Here is a 22696-nt window from a genome sequence, read left to right as displayed (position 1 = left end):
TAACTTTCCCCTCAGCTTGAGCAACTATTTGTTTATAAGTGAGATTGCCTTTAGTCTTCCCCATATAAATATTATACAGATTGTTTCATCTTCCAATAGAGACATACATATTTAGCATACAAAGGGCTTCCGAAATGACCCATATGTAAGATTTCATCTGCACCTAATTCTGTGAAGTTTTACCCAGCAATATTTCTAGTAGGTTATGATCCTGTAAATTATCAGCCACTTATGCACTTTTTCAGTTATTCATCTCTAACAACATATTAAACCTTCCTCATCTTTAAAAACAGGCAAGAAAAAGAAAGGGTGTTTTCTGGGAACAAAAGTATGTTAATTAGTGGGAAATTTATTTCTTGCCTATTACAAAAAGTAATATGTAACATTTTAAGTTAAGAACATTTTAAGAAAAAGAAAGCCTTGACTACATTTACTTTTTACTTTACTTTTCAATAGTGTCATCTCCAGTTTTGCAGGATTTAGCTATTGTCAGCCACTGATGCTTTCATGAAGCTTTCTTCCTAGTAAAATGTTTTAAAGAGCCACAGTATTCTGTGTACTCCAAATTTGGAGGTTTGAAATTTGAGTGAATATACAGATTGCTATGCATGCATTCTTATAAATGGGGTTTATTCTTGAATAAGGTACATATGCTTTCCCTTTAATATACTTTCAGAATCATAGTCATGATAAGCAGCACTGCTGCAGCAATAAAAGTTATTTTATCTGTGCTTCAGGGTGCCTTCAACTTTCTACTGTTCTTTATGATCACATGGTTTTGGTACAGTGGAACTCTTTGACTGCCAAGGAAACTAGATTTGAATCTTAGACATGTTAGGAAAAGAATAAATTAAAGCAAGATGCTTGCTGCAAAACTAACTTTTTTACAACTGAACTTTTCTTAATATACATACCAAAACTATTAAACAAACATATATGAAATGATTAAAAATGGTAGTAATAATAATAATAATAGAAATAATACTATAATTATATTACTACATAAGCAATATTTGAAAAGCTGAGTGAAAATCTCCATAGATACATAAACAATAGGATTAAAGTAGTTCTTAATTTAGGAAAATCAAAACATAAGTGCTAGAGTCTTGATGTATCACCAAGGCTTTTCCCTCCAAGTCTTATTCTTTTATTTGTAATCTGGTGAGATATTTATGTGCTTGTTTGTTTGTTTGTTTAGCATGTTTCATGATTTTGTTCTATTTTCAGAATTAAACCAAAGGATATTTGAGACCTTTGTCTATAAACAATGAGGTGGGATTAACATTGTACTGTGAAAACCCCCAAGGGTGGGTTCCTACCTGTTCGGACCGATTCGGATGAGTAGGCAGTAACTTGGTCTGCCACACTCTTGAACCGGTTCTATTGGTGGCGCCATCTTGTTTTTTTGCTTCTGCGCATGCGCAGAAGCAGTTTTTAAAGTGTTGCGCATGTGCTCATACTGCACATCAAGCATGTGCATGCGCAGCACATCCCGAGCGAACCAGCAGTAGCAACAGCCCCACAACCCACCCCTGAAACCCATCTCAGCTGTTGCAATGTCCATTTGGTACATAATCTTTACATACACCTCCCAATTCTATAACAAATCAATGCATATATAACTCTAGACATTTTAGTTTCTTCGACATTTGTCTCCAGATGAGCACTAGGTCAATAGAGCTCAATGTCATCAAACAAGCTGTCTTATAATTGTCATAACAAAGCTTCACATGGGTCAAAAAAAGGGGGGAAAGAGTCCAGTCAAGGTGAACTTTATTGATTTTCATATATATCACAGGATTTTTTATTCATTAGAGATAGATCACAAACCTACAGAAACAGAGCACTATTAATTTAAAGATGACTTCTCCAAGCTAATGCCTTTTTAATATGTTGAAACTGAAACATTCAGAATTCCCAAGTCTTGACTGAAAATTCCCCAAATATCTGAGAAACCTGCTTTAAGGTTATGTATAAAATTATTCATGCTTCTATTTTACATTCACTATATATTTGATTCGAGAGACTAGACACTTCAATTATTTGCTTTTGTTTCAAGCAGTAGAAAAAGTCCTGCTGACCCAGGAAAATAACCTTCTTCAAAAGGCTTTCTTGTCTACAGTCTCCTTCCAAAATAGCTGAGTACTGCAACATTAAGCATGAGCAGCCTATTATGATTCAGAGAGATACCTCGCCCAGTTTCCAGCCTTCTTCTTGGCTGAATATACAGTTGGTATTTATAAAAGAAAAGTCTGATTTGATTTGGCTTAATCATTATAACTTGTAAACAATTTTATGGCTTAATCTTATATATGAACCAGAACATTATAGCTTGTTCAACAAACCATGATCTCGCAGAAATTCTGAACCTTGTTGCCAACGGTCAAATTCTTCCACATTTCTTAGATCCTGCCTAGAAGTCTTGGTTGAGATGTTGCTCTTGTATTAAATAAGTCAAACAGTCCACAAGAAAGAACGACTCAAGTTTTTGATTCATGAAAGACCCTGGGTATTGTAGCTCATTGCTCATCAGACTAGACTACTGATTGCAAGAAGGAAGAAACAGAAAATCACTTTTAATTTAAACTTGAGTATTATGCATACAGTCTTAAATAGTACATTCCCTGCATTGTGAATAGTATATAATATGTGGATAGTGTAAATAGTGACAGTTCAGCTTAAGTAAAAGATTTCTGCAGCTATCAAGATTCATAATTTCTGGGAGCAGCTGGGCTGGGAAAGATAGAAGGCTGCCCCTTCTGTTAACTTCTACCATTTTGCTGAACTATTTGCGAGATTCTAGGATTGTACCACCGAGTTTTGGCAGCAAAGTCTTCCACTGAAGAACACGCCACTTCCCCAGGAAGACTATTTTTCTGGTTGACAGCTCTTACTATGAGGAAATCCTTGCTAAGAAAGAATGCAATCTATTTCTTATCATTTTAGTCCATTGATTTTGGTTGCCTTCTGGGACAAGAGACAACCCTTTAGATGTCTAAAGACTTCCAGCATTTTGTCCCTCAATGTGGATGGATATACAATCTTGAAAGACAGGGTAGAGTGAGACAATTTTGTGATCTGAATTCTATGTTCCTGTAAACATATCCCTTTTTAGCATCTGCATCATATTTTTGGCTCATATTTATTGTAATTGTCTAGAATTTTCTTATTTTTAATATACTACCAAGAAAACTACCAGTCTACCCCATCATATACTTATCCCTTTCATTTTTTTCTCCCTAGATAAGAGGATTTTATGTTTCTCTCTATTGGACTCAAAAAGCTCTCTCCAGAATTCTACAAATCTTTTCTTTCTCTTCTAAGATGTTTTGTATTATATGAAAATCCGATAATTGTCTTGTCAGCCTCTTTAGCTAGGTCATTAGTAAAAAAATTAAACAGTTCAGGGCCCAGGTCAGAACCGTGTGACTGTCTGCTTGATATTACTTTCCAAACTGATGCGAAACTATTTATGAATATTCTCTGGCTATGGTCATTCATCCAGTTATAAATCCATCTAACAGTTACATTATCCACCCTATACTTTACTGTGTCATTAGTGAAGTCATCGTGAGAAAGTTGAATCCTGATTGCTTTGGTGAAGTCAAGGTATTCTGTATCCATGATATTCCCCCATCTGTTAAACCAATTACATTTTCAAAAAAAGGAAACAAACTTAGTCTGGCAGGCCCTTTTTGTAAGAAACTCATGGCTGTTTTTAATTATTGCTTTCCTGCATGTGTGCTCACAAATATACGGTTTAATCATATTTTCAAGAACTATGGCAGCATAAATGGCAGAGTGATAGTTCTGTCATTTTCTGGGTCTTCTGCCTTCATTTTTTTTAAAGATAAGAGTGTTAGTTTCCTGGTCTTCTGGAACCTTGCCAAATCTCCAGGAGTTCTCAAAGATTATGTTAGCAGTTTTGCAGTGACGTCGCTATTTCTTTCAGTGCCTTGGGATGTAATTCATAGGGCAATGGATACTTGAATTCATTTAAATTAGCTGTTCTGTTGTAGCCTGGGGTGCAGCTTCTTTCTTCCATTACTGACAGTACAAAGGGCAGCTGATGCTTTATTTTCCTTCAGGAAAATGCAAAATACAGGGTAAGATATATTGCTTTCTTGCCATCATCCATTGCCTTTTCCTTTTTTTAAAAAAATCATACCTTTATTTCATTCTGAATTTTAACCTTTCTGATATGATTTCTACAGTTTTCGTTGCTGCCTTATACTCTTTTCTGGTAATGCTCTTTTTCCATTTTCTATATATGCTCCAGTTCTTTTTTTCAGCATTGCAAAGAGCTCCGTACACTTCTAAGCTGCTCTCTTAGATAGCTCCTATTTTTCTTTGAATAGGGATTGTTTGTGAGTGCACTTTCAGTATTTTATTTCCATCCTTCTCAGGGCCATATCATCTTCAGAATTTCAAGACATTGAATTCAACTTGGCTTTTGTCCAAGTTCATCAAAGTCAGCTGTTCTGAAATTTGGTATCTTGCCCTTGTTGTAATAAAGTGTTAACATAATATGATCAATTTCTCCTGAGGTTCCAGTCAACTTCACTTCTTCACACAGTTCCTCTCTGTTGGTTAGGATTATGTCCAAAATAGCAGATCATCTTGCTCCTTTTTCCATCTCCTGACAAATGAAATTGTCAGCAAGAGAGAATAGGAATTTGTTGGGCTTTTGACTCTTGGCAGAGTTTGAGACCTAGCAGATGTTGGGGTAATTGAAATCTCCCTTTGTCACTCATGTGCCTCTTTAAAGGTTTGGTTATCTGCCACAGAAAGGTTTCATCATCTGCCAGGCAATCTAAAATAAGCTCAAAAGTTATGATACCACTTTTGGTTTTGTATCCTTTTATTTTTACTCAGATGCTCTCAAAAGGATTTCCCTGTTCCAGTTGGTGAATGTCTCTGCAAGCCTATGACTTCTTTATGTCTAACACGATAACCCCTCCTTTTCTGCTGAACTGTTGTCCAAATATGTTGTATCCTCCCATCGTTATATTCCATTCATGTGAGTCATCCCACTAAATTTCAGACATGGCACAGTAATGGTAGTCCTTGACTTGCAAACATTTATTTAGTGACTATTTGAAGTTATAAAGGCACTGAAAAAGTGATTTGTAACTGATCCTCTCACTTATGATCATTGTAATGTCCTAAGAGTTACATAATCAAAATTTGGGTGCTTGGATAGGGATGCCTTTATGACAGTTGCAAAGTCCCAGGGTCATGCGATTATCAATTGACACATTTCTAGCTGGCTTCCAACAAACAAAAGCAATGGAGAAATCAGACTTGCTTAACAATCTTGTGAATCAACATAGTGATTCACCTAATGACCACATCAAAACTTATAAAAAATTGGGTGCAACTCATTTAATAAGTGCCCCGCTCAGTGATGGAAGTTACGGTCCTCCTTGTAGCCCTAAGTCAAGGACTACCTGTGTTTTCTCCAATTACCTTGTTAATTTAAATATTATATTCCCAGATAGACAAGGCAAATGTAGTGGTTAGAACAAATAACCTTGAGGAACAGAAGTAAATGTTGCAACGAAGACAATGATTGGTCAGATAAAAGAAATCTGAATCTGGGATAGAAATGTAATTTGCAAAAAACAGGTTTGGCAGGACCATTATGTAATTTGAAAAGAATCAAATGCTTGCCTGAAAAAAATATAGCTCTAATGATACAGCCTTATTTATGCTCCAGCACTGCATTGCCTCCCAAATCTTGTGGGGCCCCCTAATTGTTGATTCCTCCATAAGTATCAATAAAAGTAAAGGTAAAGATATTCCCTGTTCAATCATATCTGACTATAGGGGATGGTGCCCATCTCTGTTTTTAGCCAAGGGAGCCAGGTTGTCTAAAGACTCTTCTGTGTTATGTGTCCAGCATGACTATATGCCAAGCCACACAAGAGCTGTTACATTTCCAATGAAGTGGTACCTAGCTATCTTCTCACATTTGCATGCTTTCAAACGGCTAGGTGGGTGGGAGCTGGGGCAAGTAATTGGAGCTCATCCCATAGTACACTACTCGGGTCTCGAACCTAGGCTGTCAGTTTTCCATCCGACAAGCTCAGCCTCTTTAACCACTGAATCATCACACCCATCCACAAGTGTCCTTACTGCAATACAATTAATCGGTAAACAACTTCATTTTTTTTTTTGAAATTTCGCCTCCAAATTTGCAGCATTTATTGTTTGGATAGCAAAGAACTGGAAACATCCAACATATTGTTTTGATGTAAGTTTACATGGAATAAATCTCAGCGAGTCCTTTGGACCTTCATTCTAAGTATTTCTATGTGATTGTAGCCTAAGTACGTAGTAAAATAAAATAGCAAGATGGAAGAAAAAAGTAATTGCTGCTTCATGTAAGACTGTTAATGGTGTTCTTACATGGAAACTGAAGGCGATAAGGTGAATGCTTGCCAAATGTACAAAACTATTTCTCAGTAAAGCTATATGGGATTCTGTCTAAATGGGCAGGATGTGATCACTATTCCTTTTCGAAAATTGTCTGTGACAGATGTACATATATATTGTAGTAGAAGATATCCCATTACAGCCCATCTGTGCCTTCTAAAATAGCAGCAAGAAGATAATTTTATTAGCAGCTTTTCTTCTTCTTTTTGTTCTGCATGACTGACACAAATATGACCGTGTTTTGTCTGAGGTATTGAGCTTGTTGTATTTTTGGGTAGCAATTTTGTGCTTATTAATAACTCTTATTCTCAATAGAAAATAATGTCTCTGTACATTAATGCCTTCTTTTTCTTTAAAAAAAGTTTGTTTTCTATTAATGTTTTAATGCGCAAACAGTTTCATATCTGTAATGTACATGGAATTCTACATATTATTTTAGTTCTCAAGATATGAAGTCTGTAAGCTATTAGGTAAGACAGGTTTCACTGATCCAAAACTCAGGTTGTAGTTTCTAAAATATCTGGTTGGTGTGTGGACTCAGCAGTCATATAAAAGTGATAGTGTACAATCCTTCACTAGGCTTTATTCTGAAAAAAGTTCAGAAATGATGTATTTAGAGATAGTTACATCCCTGAAAACACAAACAGAGACATGCACTCACCAATGGTACATACTGTATTTTTCGGAGTATAAGACGCACCAGAGTATAAGATGCACCAAGATTTTGAAGATGCAAATTTTTTTAAAAAAAGTTTTTGCACTCTGTAGACCTCCCAAAAACGGCCCGTTTTTTGTGAAAATTGGCCCTTTTTGTAAAAAAAAAAAAGAAAGAAAGGGGCATGCAAAGCCTTTAGGAGGCTTGTAGAGTGTTCCTGGGGGTTGGGAGACAAAAATGAGCAAGAATCCGCTCATTTTTGCCCTCCCCATCCCCCAGGAGCACTCTGGAAGCCTCCTAAAGGCTCTGCACAGCCATTTTTGCAAAGGGGGCAGGGTTTCAGTAGGTCAAAAATGCTGTATTCAGTGTATAAGATGCACCCAGATTTCCAGCCTCTTTTTTGAGGGAAAAAGGTGTGTCTTATACTGGGAAAAATACGGTACGTAGTATTCATTTGTTTAGGGATGAAAAGACAGTAATAGTAAGGTGACTCACTTCCACAATATTCATGTTATAAACTAGAATAATAGTTGGCAGTTCCACTGTTACCTATTAATTTGCTGGAGCAAGTTGGGTCTGTTGATTGTCTTGGTTCATGTTTTTCTTTCCTAAAACAGTCCTGAGTCCTCAAATACAAATTAGGTCTGATTCTGCTTAACTTTTCAAAATTAGCTAACATTACTTAAATACACCTGCTGCCTAGAAACCTTAAATCGTAATATGGGAGTCAGTAGGACAATAGCAGAGATTTTGATAAAGATTAGTGTCTTTTGTTGGGATCAAGCCTTGGAATCTGCTGTTTTTGATTTGATGAAGTCTTGTTAGATGATTTTACTCAATATAAATTAAGTTGTTGACATAGAGTAGAATTAGACTCTTTCCCAGTAATTTCCACTTTTAGTGTAACTGATTGTGGTTTTCCAGGGATATTCTTGAAGCATTTTTACTATTTTGCTACCCTGAACTTTACCAGGGATTGAACCTGATCTTTTCTATGCAAGTTATACCTTGCTTAGGAATTAACAGAAGCATTTGAGTACATTCAGTACTCAATACCAAACTCGTAAAACCTTTGGATGACGTGCAAAATGTATTGTTTGTAGGATAAAAATAGAAGTACAAAGTAAAATGGCATGAAGCAAATAGGATTAATTACCTTAAAGTTTTTTTTAAAAAAGGCAGGCATATTAGTTGGTGCTCATTCAATGACATTTGCTCATCTGTTATCTTTAAAAATGTAAAAATGCAAGTAGAAAAATAGGAACCAGCTTTGGTGGGAAAGTAACAGCGTTCCGTGCGCCTTCGGCGTTTAGTCATGCCAGCCACACGACCACAGAAACATCTTCGGACAGTGCTGGCTCTTTGGCTTTGAAACAGAGATGAGCAGCGCCCCCTAGACTAGCACATATGTGTGAGGAGAGGAACGACTAGCACATATGTGCGAGGGGAAACTTTACCTTTTACCTTTACCTTTATGTGAATTGAGCAGATTGACATAAAATGTGGGAAACAAGATACTGGGCATCCCTAAAAGTTCCAGCTATAAGGTTCTCCTGAGAGGTAAAATAAAAAACACAAGGCTTCTGTGGTCTCCACCATTTCTTGTCTGCGCCATTCCCTTTCATCCATTTAAAAATTAAAGCTAAAAAAATGAATCACCATCTGATTGAGCTTGCTACTAGAAGGAAAACAATTAGTCCCTTACACACTAATTAGCAGTGTGCTAAAATTATGGATTTCTTTGCAATATTTGTCTCGTGTCAAATCCTGCTTCTTAGGACAAGTTTCTGCCTATTTCGGAGATGAAGATTTCAGAAAGTATGTCCAGCCTAGTCCATGTGACATTCAGTGGAAGTATGGGGTGGGAGCTCAATGGATCTTTCAGTGTCTTTAGGCCATGTGCTTGTAAAGATGATGGCATCTATCCAGCATCAGGTGGGAACTGGAGACCATAAGTCTACCACCCTTTGAGAGGTAAGTAAGATTCCTGGTGTCAGAATGTTATAAACGATAGCCAGCTCTGCATAGTACAGCAGCACCTGGGAACAAAGGCAAGCAGTATTTCAGCAGTTGTTGCTTCTTTTTGCTGTGGCTTAGAAAGAAGGCTCAGCTTGTTTGGGCCAGTGTTTTTGTAGCAGCCTAACCAGTTTGGCTTCTTTCACGATTGTAGATTCATGTGGAATTACTCAATATCCAAAACCACATTTGTCAATTTATATCTTTCCTCCAAGGTTTATCAGTATTCATTTTACCTAAACCTGGCCTTCTTGTAAAGTTTTTTTTTTTAAATCACAAAACTGCAGAGCAAAGATGAAGAGGAACACATTTTGGTAGGGACGGATTTCTGTATAAGACACAATGAAGTATTAGGTAGAAAAACAATCCCTGAGTAGTTGTCTAAATGCGTTTGCTTTGGTTAGAGAATGGGATTGTTCAATGTGGCATGATCGTGTTTCTTGTGAAATGAACATTTGCAGTTATAACAGGTTCCTGTTATAAGCTAAAGTGTCAATGAATGAAAACCTGACATCCAAGTTATACTTACTTTGCCTTATATCAAAAGAGCCATTAGTTATTCTTGAACACCCAGTAAGATGTGTTCATCTATGGTGGCAAAAAAATCAAAAGGAATCTGTAGCACCTTTTCCAACTACAGGTAGTCCTCAACCTACGAACACAATTGAGCCGAAAATTTATGTTGCTAAGTGAGAAATTTATTAAGTGAGTTCTGCCTCATTTTATGACTTTTCTCACCCCATTTGTTAAGAGAATCACTGCAGTTCTTAAATTAGTAACACATTTAATAAGTGAATCTGATGTCCCCATTGACTTTGCTTGTTAGATGGTCACAAAAGGGGATAATGTGATCACATTACTCCAGGACACTGTAACTGTTATAAGTGTGAAGATTCATGACTTTTTGTCATGAATTCTTACATTTCAATTTTTGTTTCATGGGTAGGTAACCTGGGGTTCTACAGATGCTGAACTGTATCTCCTGCCAGCTTTCACATAGGCCAGGCAGGCAGCTGTTTAGTTCATCTACAATGCCTATTTTAACTTCCTGCAGTTCTACACAGACTAAAACAGGGCTTTGTTGTGGAAAGAATTGAATTTGAGACCTTCTGCAATAAAATAATAAGGACAGCCTTGCTGGATCTTACCAGAATACTGGTTCAAATTTTGCTACTGGGAGGCCAGCATGAATGAAAGGATGCAACAGCATCTATTCATTTTCCTCATGAAATGCACCATTCAAAACATATGCAGTCCTATTTAATTGTGCTCTCTAAGATGCATCAACACTGAAATAAAGAAGCTTGAGCAGTTCTTTAAGCCTTTTGGAGTCATTGGTCATATTTAAGATCTTGTAATGTTTTTTTTTTTGGTTGACATGTTGTAAGAATCACATTATCACTGATTAGGAATATTCTTGGACACCCTGATGAATTTTAAGTTAGATGCCAAGTTTGCAGCCAAGTAGAATACAGAATATAATTGTAATTGTGTTAGAGTTTAAAATATATTTCTTCTAGTATATTCTTGTTTAAAATTGTGGATGACATTTGGTTGCTGTCTGGTATTTTAGTCTGTAACTGCTCAATAATTTGCTTCATTAGTCAGTCAATGTATGATTTCAACATTTCAAACTGGCTGTCAGATAAACCCTTGCCAAATATATGACAGCAGGGATTTCTTGACTTAGGATTCTGCAACTATTTACTAGTATTATATGTTGTCTTTTTATCTGTCGAGTTTCTGCTTTATTTGGCTTCAGAGGGAGATCAGAGTGATGTTACAATAAAGTGATGGGCATTCTAAGAACCTTAGGAAATCATTATGAGCGCAAATTGTATATAATTGCAGTTTGTTGATTATTGAGATGGATGAATTTCCTATTTAGTCACAAAAAAACTTTCTGTCCAAGGCTTCCTTTCTCTTGTTTGCAGCCAGCTTGCTTCAAGCAATCTGCTAATATTAATGCTTTGCAAATTTTATAATATGCAACAGGGACTTAACTGTTCATTGTCTTTTAGATTTTTACAAAAGAATTCCTGGTGGGAAGATTGTCCTGCAGTACCAATTCTATGTTTATATTTCTTCAGAGCATAGTAAGAATAGCTACAGATAAGGGAGAAAGGTTTTTCTTTAAAAGGAGAAGGCCTTTTATAGTCCCATGTACTCAACATTTCGTACTTGCTATTCTAAAGATAGGAACAAAATCCCTCCTTTTATTGCTAAAGTAGATCATATGGGTCTATTGAAGGCTTAAAGGAAAGCCAATTTGAGATCTGCCAGATGAACTCTTTTCCTTTCCTGGAGCTAGACCAATATGTTTCATTGTAATTATTTTTGGCAATGTGTATAAATACATTATTTTCCTGGTTTTCTAGAAATCTGTAAACAGTAGCTTTGGTCTTGCTATTCTTGAATGAATTGAATGCAAATCCAATCATTTATGCACATGGACTATTACGAAGATCTTCTTTGAATGAATCATATTGGTTGTGTACATTATATTTAAAGCTTAATAGGGTTTGCAGAATTGTTATATGCATGCTTGATATATAATTGAAAATACTAAGTTCAGAACCTAATCATTTATCTTTCCTATTGTTACAATACAATACAATACAATACAATACAATACAATACAATACAATACAATAGTAGAGTTGGAAGGGACCTTGGAGGTCTTCTAGTCCAACCCCCTGCCTAGGCAGGAAACCCTATACTGTTTCAGACAAATAGCTATCCAACATCTTCTTAAAGACTTCCAGTGTTGGGGCATTCACAACTTCTGGAGGCAATCTGTTCCACTGATTAATTGTTCTCACTGTCAGGAAATTTCTCCTCAGTTCTAAGTTGCTTCTCTCCTTGATTAGTTTCCACCCATTGCTTCTTGTTCTACCCTCAGGTGCTTTGGAGAATAGTTTGACTCCCTCTTCTTTGTGGCAACCTCTGAGATATTGGAACAATGCTATCATGTCTCCCCTAGTCCTTCTTTCTCTTAAGCTAAACATACCCGGTTCCTGCAACTGTTCTTCATATGTTTTAGTCTCCAGTCCCCTAATCATCTTTGTTGCTCTTCTCTGCACTCTTTCTAGAGTCTCCACATCTTTTTTACATCGTGGCGACCAGAACTGAATGCAGTATTCCAAGTGTGGCCTTACCAAGGCATTATAAAGTGGTATTAAGTTACTGCTAGCCCACATACTTTAGTCCTTTATCCTTCCTTTCTTATTCCTCTCTTTTCGTCTTACTAGCGTAAACCCTACATAAGATCTTATTAACCTACTTTTCTACATACTCAGGGTGTGCTTTAATATTTCTAGAACTAACTACAAATTGCAGCAGCCAAATGAAGACTTTTTAAAATAGTGATGGTGGTTATCAGATTGACAATTTCTTGTACAGAATTCTGAACTCTGAGCAAAAGTTTAATACAAATGGGATAGCAAATCTTAACTGTCAAGTGGAGGACAATAAAAATGACACCATTAGATTATGTCCATAGTAATAATCTTAACTCTAACTATCTTCTCAATCAGCAATGCCTTTTAAATGCATTGTAGTTACATGATTATTAGTCTCCGTTAATAATTTAGTAGGTTTTTACTTCTCATGCTTTTTCTATCTTAGATAAACCTTTGAGTATACATTGTATAACCTTTTGTTCCTGTGCATACTAATTTTAATAAGACTGTGCTTCTTTAATATTGTATCTTTGTCTTCTTCGGCAGATGGCTGAATTCAGAATATAGCTGAATTTGGAGTATTTTTGAATGAAATACGCATCTGTCAATACACAAAAATAGATCTAACTCTGTTAGGGTAATATTGTCAATGAATTTACAAGAAATTTCCATCCACTTGGGATGGATTTGTGTTGATTTGAAAAACATGCCAAGCTAAAGGTAACTTGGTTACCTTCTTTAAAGGATTACTATTAAACAAAATAATATGTAAAAATTCTTACTTCAAAATGTGTGTAATAATACACAAATAAGTGAAAGTTATGTTTGAACATCATGTTTATTAAAACTCCAGAAATAAATATGAATAATTGTGTACTTTTCCTTCTCTAAAAATTTCAGAATAAGTAAATTTAGCAAAACCATTTATGGCTACTTACATGCAAAGTAGAATGCAACAACTATTTCCATCTATTTGTGAATCAGGATGATCGGGTTATAAACAATTTTTGACAAGATACATATTTAATCTTTGTATCTTCTTTGTCACCAGGGAAAATCCTATTCCGAAGAAGTCACATTCGAGATGTAGCTGTGAAGAGATTAAAGCCAATTGATGAATACTGCAGGGTAAGTGACACTTCCTCTTAAAACACATTGAAAAATGCATAACATTTATTTATTTATGCACATTTCAATATATTGCTTATTCTCTAAATCTCAGGCTGGCATATAATCAAAACCAAACCAAATAAAGTAACAAATGAAACAACATTTCATCTACCTAAGGCACCCGTTCCACCAGCTTCCTTCAAATGACCTGTCAAAAAATAAAATCTTTAGTGCCTTCCCAAGACCTTGGGAACATTCTGTGCCCTAGCAGTCATGGTGTCCCATACTGGGCTGACAAAAAGATTTTGAGAATTAATTTAAAAATTGGACACCAATGAAACAAATAATAAATTCAGATCAAGCACTATTTTGGTTAAAAATATCACATATAGGTTTATGAGAAGAGACTTCACTGAGCTCCTTAAGCTTTCCAGTGTCATCAAAGCTAGAGAACCTCACAGAACTCAGACAACATCTATGCTTCCAATAAAGGTCAGGTCTCCTATTCATGCTTGCCTGACATTTTTTTTATTTCACATCTTCCCTAAGCAATTAAACAAATATATTTTATATATTTGGAAACAGATAATGGGAATAGATTTGTTTTATATCGCTGGTTTACTTGTGGAGCCTCTTTTTCAAAATTATTATCAATCATTTAAACCAAATAGCATTCTAGAATGAACTCTCAACAAAGCTTGCAAAATAATTATGGAAAATAATTGTGAAGTAGTTTGAATTTCTGAATGTATCTGTTAAATCTGAAAGTACTTGAGAAAATGACTGTATAACATAATTTTATCATAAAAGAAACTATTTGGATTTGTAATGTATTACTTGTTAAGTGCATTTTGTGCCTTGTCCAGAAGCTATTCTTGACCTCTAGTTACTCATCTGAAGGTGCAAATTTTCTCAGATTGAAGTTGGTGATACTCCTTATGTGGCAAGTTGAATAAATAACATGAATATGAAGGAATCCAGATATCCAGTTAAATATTTTTAGGTACACTTGGCAATACAGCTATATATGTAAAAGTTCAAAGAGGAAACATATTATCTGGGAGTACTAGTTTAATAAGCATTTGGTTTTTTATTGTAATTTACTACTTTAAGTTGTGACAAAAGGAACAATGGCATAGGCTTGCTAGTTTTTTACCCTTTTACAATCTCTTTATTCATTTACCTCAATTGCATATTTGGGAATAATTATGCACTGGGCTGACTAATAAGGATCACAGCAGTTTCTAAATCATGCAGTATTTTTTTCCCATTGCATTTTAGTCTAATCAAAACATACTAATGAAACTTTAACATTCTGCATTTAACATCACAGCATAATCTATCATTCAAATCAGTATGTTTTCTTTTTTATAGATCCTTTTATATGTCATGTATATTTGAAAAATATATGAGTTAAATTTGTATTTTGGAATGTATGGACTATGAATTATGAATGCAACTGACTTCCATACAAACAGAGCAACTGCCACAACTATATCAGGCTACCAGTGGATCACTGTCTTTAACAAGACATTATTTATCTTTTGAATATTTAATTGACTTCCTTTCTACAAGATTTATTTCTGCTTTTTTCTTTCTAGAGCAGATTAAAAAGAATCATTGGCAGTTGGCAGTACCTAGCCAACCATGGCTGATCTCGAAAACTAATGAGGGTATTGCTACCTGGAGGTACTTGAAAGGGAGAATAGTTTGGAATTCCAGGGTTATTGGCTAGATTAGAAAGTTTTTTAAAAATCCTGTAAGGAAGCAGAAACTTTTAAGCCAATCAGAATTTCCCATTGTCTACTTTTCAGTCAAAACAGAATCAAGTTGCGGTAATCTTCAATTACTTTCTGCCTTCTAAGTTGACATTTACATAACAGGACTTGTACTCTTTCTTTAACATTGACGCCCTATTCCTCTGTAGCTTCACTTAGAATATGTAGTACCTAACTCAACTGTGGCAATCTGCAATCTTTGAGCCACAATCTGCAGCCTATTTTTATATTTCCATTAGTCTGTTTAATTGTAAATGTTTACTCCTTGAATTTCTGTGATTTTGATTAACTTTTAAAAAGGTTTAGAGGCCTCCACATTCCCTTCTGTCTACTTAAGTCCTAGAGGGATCATCTAACCTTTTATAGAATGGCAAAGGGACAAGGCTGCCCTTTTCTTTTAAACAGTCTTTGGCATTTCATTGACCTTTTCATTGAAACATCAATATTGTGTGTTTATTTTCTCTTCTACTGTGCATGAAATAAAAAGCAATTTAGATTTTGGTTGTAATTTACATCAACACTTTTCTTTGTAGCAAAGTCTATTAATGGTTTGGGATCGCATGTTAGATTACCAATTAATATAAGAATATAAGATATTTCATTTGTAGAGGAAATTTGTTGGGTACTATCAAAGAAGGCTCTCGGGAATATTATGGTATGAATTTCTTCTTCTTCTTAAATTAGCTCTTCTTAATGGTTGAAGTAGAGATTTTATTTCAGATTCTCTCATGAAAAATTGGAAATAGGCCACGACTGTATGTATTTCTTCAACCTTATATAACAGTACTTGACTTCGTAGAATATTTCCCATTTGTCAAGCTACTGTTTGTTGTGCTGAAGTAGTCAAAATATGCTGTGAGTAACTTCTCTGCACCTTTCAAAAATGAGTGGAATACAAATAAAGTTCAAATAAAGTTCTAGTCTTATTTTAGGCATAAAGCCAGCTTGGTGACCTTTAGCCAATCACAGCTTCTCAGCCCTTTCCCTCAATGGCAAACCACTTCGGAAATCTTGGTTTAAAAAAACAACTATAGGGATTTGTCCAAGTAGGAGCCAGGAATCAACACTGACTCAAAAGCGCACACACACACACAATTTAATTTCTTATATTTCTAGTAGATAGTATTTGAATTACAAAGCTAATGAAATTATTGTTTTCGTTGCTTGTTTAAATATAAAAAATATATTTTGCTTGTTTGAATGATTCAGTTGTGATGTTGATATGTCGTTGAGATGTCATTGATCAGCCTTTTTAAAAGCAACACAAATGGATCAACCCTGTCATTGCCAAAATCTCCTGCCAATGTTTCTGCTGGTTAGGATGATAGAACTGAACTGCCCACCATTAAATGATGCCTCTGAAAGTATCAGAATGTTTATTATGAGCAGCAATGAAAAATGGGGACAGTACTAAATTTGCTTGTTAACCATGTTAATAAGCTGAAATTTTAAATTTACTTTCTGGTATTTCTGTTTGTTTAAATAAAGCAGCTCAACAATGTTAAAATATGCAAAATGTAAAACATAATTGTAAAATTAATATAGATAATTTTAAACATCAAATCAATACTAATGATTAAATAATTAAAATATTTGTTTATTAAAGCTTTTGGGAAGTTCTGTTTGGTTTGCCCAGAGGTGTGAGTTAAGGTAATCCCAGTGTTTCTCATCTTTTTATTCTTAAGGCTGCTTGTATGTTTAATTTCTCTGTCTTTTACAACAGGCCCTGGTAAAGCTTCCACCTCACATCTCACAGTGTGATGAAGTCTTCCGTTTTTTTGAGAGCCGACCAGAGGATCTAAACCCTCCTAAAGAGTAAGCTTCTTTTGATTTCTATTGCTCTTCTATGTAAGGAAGAAAACTAAAGGTCAAATACATTTAATCACATTCAAAGGATGGAAGGGCATCTAATTTTATTTTATCCCTTCACATCACAGGGACATGGGCTTGTAATTTGACAAATACAAATGAGGAATATACGTGTGTTTGTTGCGCAAGAAGAAAACTCAAAGAAATGTGCCCTCTGATTCATCACAGTCCAAAGTAACTTTTCTCGCTTTAGTGGTTTGCAGAATCATTATTCGTTATATCCTGAGGGAAATCCTGCCAGTTAACAATAAACTTTTAATTGCCATCAATTTCCCTGATGGATTAGTGCTCAAAGATGGTATGCAAGGCTTTGATTATCATCCGTGTCACAAGTAATTTCTGAAAAACTATTATTTTGGAAACAGAAAGCAGAAAGAGTCACAAGGGGAGTACAGATCCTGCTAGAGACAGAGCAGAGCTTCTGAACCTTATATATATAGTAGTTAGATGTACATCCTTCAGGCTGTCGCCAATTTACAAATAGCTTTTGTTGGGAATTCTGAAAGACTTTACAAAAAATGACATGCTGTATATTATCTAGTTTGCAGAAAATAAATAATGCATGGAAATTTCTTAAAACATCCCTGTTTGTAACTCCTCAATGTAGTGAACCCCATCCTGACTATTTCTGAGGGATCCTTGGTTTGGTACTTGCCTATAATAACCATGTATATTTATTTATAATATAGGATGGTATTCAACTAAAAAGAGATTTGCAATACAGGGAGTCCTCACTTTACAACATTTGTTTAATGGCCAATTGAAGTTACAACACCGTTGAAAATAATAACTTGTGACTGATTTAATAATTATTGCCCCATGCCCAAGGTCACATGATCAAAATGTGGGTGCCTGACAACTGGCATGTATTTATGACAGTTGCACTGGCCTGGGGTCATGTGATCACCATTTGTAACCTTCAGAGCGGGCTTCTGACAAAGTTAACGGGGAAACTCAGATTTGCTTAACAACTGCATGATTCACTTAACAACTGTGGATAGGAGATCATAAAATGGAGGTACATTTAACAACTGCCTTGCTTAGTAATGGAAATGTTGGGTTCAATTGTGGCTATAAATAGAGTGCTACAAGTTCAACTAATGACAAGTTGTAGCATACCAATATATGTTCCACCTTATGGGACAAGATAGTGTAGCATCCTTGCCCCAACTCCCAAAGAAACAGTCAAGATGTCGAGGCCTAAGAGTAAGATTGAGACAAGTCAGATAAAATATCCTTAATTCTTGAGCATTACATCCTCTTTAAAATGGAAAATGCATATTTTAATTCACTATGGAGAGAGAGTAAATTAATGAATAAATATAGAGAAATACAGTAATCTTTATGACATCTTTTTTTGTTCAAATTACAGTGATCAAGCTCTTTGACCCTGGTTGCTTCCACATTATTTCTAATATTTGCAAAGCACCCAAAATACAATCATGTGACCATGGGGTAGGGGGTGTAGCTATTGGAACATTAAAGATGTGTCATCAGTAGCTCTTGGAAAGTCCATTGTAACTTTGAAAGGTTGCTAAGCAACTGATAATTAACCTGAAATTATTATGTGGAAATTTGAATAAAAGTTTGTATTAATCATATGTAAGCAAAGCTGTTGGGTTAACAGATGAATTATTTAAACTCATAAAATTAATTAACCAAGGTTTCTATCAGACCTTTCCTAGAGAAAGGCTTCTTCTCTGAAGGTTATGACTATAATCTATTTTGACGATCTAACATGATTGGCTCATGGATGTTTTTCAACTTGCTTTCCACTCAGACTGGTCCAATGTCACCTGCCAGCTTCCATCTGTAATGGAGGACAGGATTTGTATGCCCCCATTTCTACTCTGTTTCAAGTAATAGTTTGGTTCTGTGTAAATAGTCAGACAGTATGGCTATTGGCTATGCTGGCTTGATAGTTTGGAGTCTGTGATCTCACCACATTGATTGGTGAAGGCTCTTTTAAAGAACACTATATAAGCTCAACTATATAAACAAATGGTAGATAAACTACCTTTTGGTCTGCACCTAATGTCTTGGAAAAATGCTTGATAAAATCACTGCTACACCATCTGTCTTTAAGCTGTCTGCACTGATGGCTTTGATGCCCTCTGTCTTCAGAAATACAAACAGCAGATCAAATAACCTCATGTTTTGACTCAAAACGACAGGCAGCTTATTGAATTATCAAGGCTTCTAATTTAATTGAAATTTCAGAGATAACCTGAGACCTTCCTTTAAGAACAAAGGTTCAGCTACCAGAGGAATTGCATTAAAAGTGTGATCATATAAGAGAAGGAACTGTTCTTAGACAGCTGATGATTGAAAGAATGGCCATGACAGTGAGGGAAGCAGTCAACCTCAATAGAAGTTAAGAAGAGGAAGGAAGGTCAAGAGGCAGATGGATCAGTGATGTGTTCAAGTTACTAAAGAATAGGGTGAGCATGGGAAGGGTAGCTATTGTTTCATGGAGCATATTTTAAAATCGTAAGTACTCAATAAGAGCTCATTTGGAATCTGTGATGAACTCGTGTTCTATTTCAATATAGATAACATTTCAAGATTGAATTTCTAACTACATTTGTTCCATAGATACTACTCTGAAATTAGAGTGCCAAGTTTCAAGCCCTTCTGATTTATTTTCAGTTGTAATTATATAAGGACATTGAAGTTCTAACCCTACACTAATGAAGGCCAGCTACGATATGTATCACACCCCCCGAAAGGCTCCAGCAACCTTCCTGTAAGGTCAACTTCAAAGCAATGTGGCAAACCGCAGGATATTACATACGACCAATCACATTTGCTTTTAATTGCAGACTGAAAAACCATCAAGTTTCCAGTGGAAGCTACTTACTAGTGTTCTGATCTTTGAAAGAAAATTATAGGCTTAAAGTAAGAATCCAAAACAAATAATGTTTGTATTACTAGGACAGAGAAGAACTCATACATCGTGGAGGAAAGAACAATATATTGGAAAGTAGTTTAAAAGATCTTAAAACCCATCTTTGCAAGAAACAGCACTATTATGTTAACAAAAAGGTTAGGAAAAGGGACTCCTTTCATCTTGTGTGAGTCCTCATTTTATGTGCTTATCAAATGTATGTTAGTGCATAGCTAAAAAGTGATTGATTAGTTTTTGGCTCAGGGTAGTGTGAGCCTGTCTCATTGGGTTAATTCTATAAAATATGTTTCGGTTAATTGGAAGTTAATATCTTGTAAACATTTGACTTAGGATACACTACCTCTGTTCAACATAGTTGGTAGGATATAAAGAATTCTTGCATTTATTTGCTCTTGTTCCATTGTCTAATAACTACTTCAGGATTCCTATTTTTGTTTAAGACATTTATTTTCCTATGGTGTCTTTCCCTAGCATATATCAGTTGCAACCAGAAGAGCTGACAAACTGCTCTTTCTTTTCAATAACCTATAGCAATTATAGTTTTGGGATGAAAGTTTTCAGTATTCAGCAAGTGATGGTATTGAGTTTTCTGGAAAATGGTATTGCCTTCACTTTCTTCTTCCACCATTTACGCAATCAAAAGATTTAAGGAATAGATGGAGAGATGTACTTTTTGTTAGTGTACTGGTGGAAAACAGTACAATTTTATAACTTCAATTGGACATGATTTGTCCTTTACAGTAATGTCTTTAACAGTCCACTAAATCCTTATGATTTTGGTGAGTGTAGCTTCAACTCCGTATATGATGTCTTCAGTGGGGACGTGTTTAGGGGCAACTGCACAGTTGAAACCTCTGGAAAGGACATTGGTTTCAGCTGTGGTGAGGGTTCTGTCTGATATGTTGTGTACTGTTTGATTCATGAGTTGCTGTGGAGGGCGGTTGGGCTTCTTTTTTTCTAGTCTGTGGAGTTTGTTGGTGTGTTTGTCTGTCTTGTAGGAGGTTTCTGTTTCGGCTCTCCAGAGGGCTAGTTGTTTGGATTTGTCCCAGAGTGCTGGGTGGATTTTGTTGCTGAGTTTGAGGTGAAGAGTGAATAGGTCTCGGTTGGTTTGGTCTAGTAGGAATCTTTTCCTGTGAAGTTTGTTTCTGATTAGAGCTAATTCAGTTCTTTTCAGGATCCTTTCAGTGGCTGAGGTTTTTGAATAGAATTTTAGTTGGAAGCATGTGGGGATCGGGCTTTTGTCTCGGCAGTTGCATAGGAATGTGAGGTCACATAAGATGGTGGCTCTTCGGACTTCAAGTTTCTCATAGGATCTGGTGAGCAGGAAGGTTTCCACCCCGTAGAGGTAAGATATTTGTTTTCGTAGATTTTCATGGGTGTAGGTATGCTGGTCTTGTTGTATTCGGGTCTTTTCCAGTGTAAGATTGAGATTGTCTTGGCAACATTTCAGCGATGTCTTGCTCGCTATCTTCAGGCTGGATTTTGGGCTTAAAGTGTGATCAGAGCTGGCATCTTTCTATAAATCTTGGTGGGGGTGTGTGGAGTGCTGGCTTTGTTTCAGTAAGTGGAATGATTGGTTGTGTGGTTGTATCATGATTGGTAGATTGGTGCTGATTGGTGCTGGCTATGTGTCTATTATTGTTTCATGTTGTAACGGCCTGGGTGGTGGGTGGATCTTATTTATGGACTAGGGCTGGTTTCCAGATGTCTGGTAGGTGGGAGGTATCATCACGTTTATTCATGTTGTGGGGGTGTTTCTCTAGTTCGATAGCTTCCATAATTATTCTCTTGTTGAAGTGTTCTGTTTTGGAGATTAACCTGGTTCCTTTAAAATTAATTTCATGTCCTGTAACTTTAAGGTGCTAGAAATGAGAGGAAGGTTTTTCTTCTTTTCTGACTGCGTTCTTGTGTTCTGCGATGCATGCATTTATTCTCCTGTTCCTTTGTCCTATGTATGTTGCAGGGTAGATTTTGCATGGTATTTCGTAGACTCCTTGGTTTTCTAGCTGGATTTTGACTTTGGGGTTTCTTAAGATGTTGGCTATTTTTTGGTCAGTGTTGAAGGCGGTCTTGATATTGTGTTTGTGGAGAATTTTGCTGATTTTATCTGTGGTGCCTTTGATGTAAGGGAGGATGGCGATGCCCTTGTCCTGTTCTGTGTCTGAAAATGGTGAGTGAGATCTCACTGAAACATTGCCAAGACAATCTCAATCTTACATGGGAAAAGACCCGAATACAACGTGACCAGCACACCTACACCCGTGAAAATTTACGAATATATATATATATATATATATATATATGTATGTATGTATGTATGTATACAATACAATACAATAGTAGAGTTGGAAGGGACCTTGGAGGTCTTCTAGTCCAACCCCCTGCCTAGGCAGGAAACCCTATACCGTTTCAGACAAATAGCTATCCAACATCTTCTTAAAGACTTCCAGTGTTGGGGCATTCACAACTTCTGGAGGCAAGCTGTTCCACTGATTAATTGTTCTCACTGTCAGGAAATTTCTCCTCAGTTCTAAGTTGCTTCTCTCCTTGATTAGTTTCCACCCATTGCTTCTTGTTCTACCCTCAGGTGCTTTGGAGAATAGTTTGACTCCCTCTTCTTTGTGGCAACCTCTGAGATATTGGAATAATGCTATCATGTCTCCCCTAGTCCTTCTTTCTCTTAAGCTAAACATACCCAGTTCCTGCAACCGTTCTTCATATGTTTTAGTCTCCAGTCCCC

The 22696-nt window shown here is 36.0% G+C and overlaps 1 protein-coding gene across 3 annotated transcripts in view; it reads left to right on the top strand.

The window, feature by feature from the left end:
• The window catches only part of SH3PXD2A (SH3 and PX domains 2A), a 252239-nt gene that overhangs the window by 73798 nt on the left and 155745 nt on the right, over positions 1-22696 (top strand). For all 3 annotated transcript variants that reach the window (XM_081953519.1, XM_081953517.1, XM_081953518.1), the window contains exons 4-5: positions 13343-13419; positions 16903-16994. In XM_081953519.1, the coding sequence (XP_081809645.1) occupies positions 13343-13419; positions 16903-16994 (169 nt within the window). The remainder of the gene's footprint in view (positions 1-13342; positions 13420-16902; positions 16995-22696) is intronic.

Source organism: Natrix helvetica, assembly GCF_964273705.1.
Source record: "Natrix helvetica genome assembly, chromosome: 5".
NCBI lineage: Eukaryota > Metazoa > Chordata > Lepidosauria > Squamata > Natricidae > Natrix > Natrix helvetica.
The sequence above is the reverse complement of the archived record's forward strand: the minus strand, read 5'-3'. Positions and strand labels throughout refer to the sequence as shown.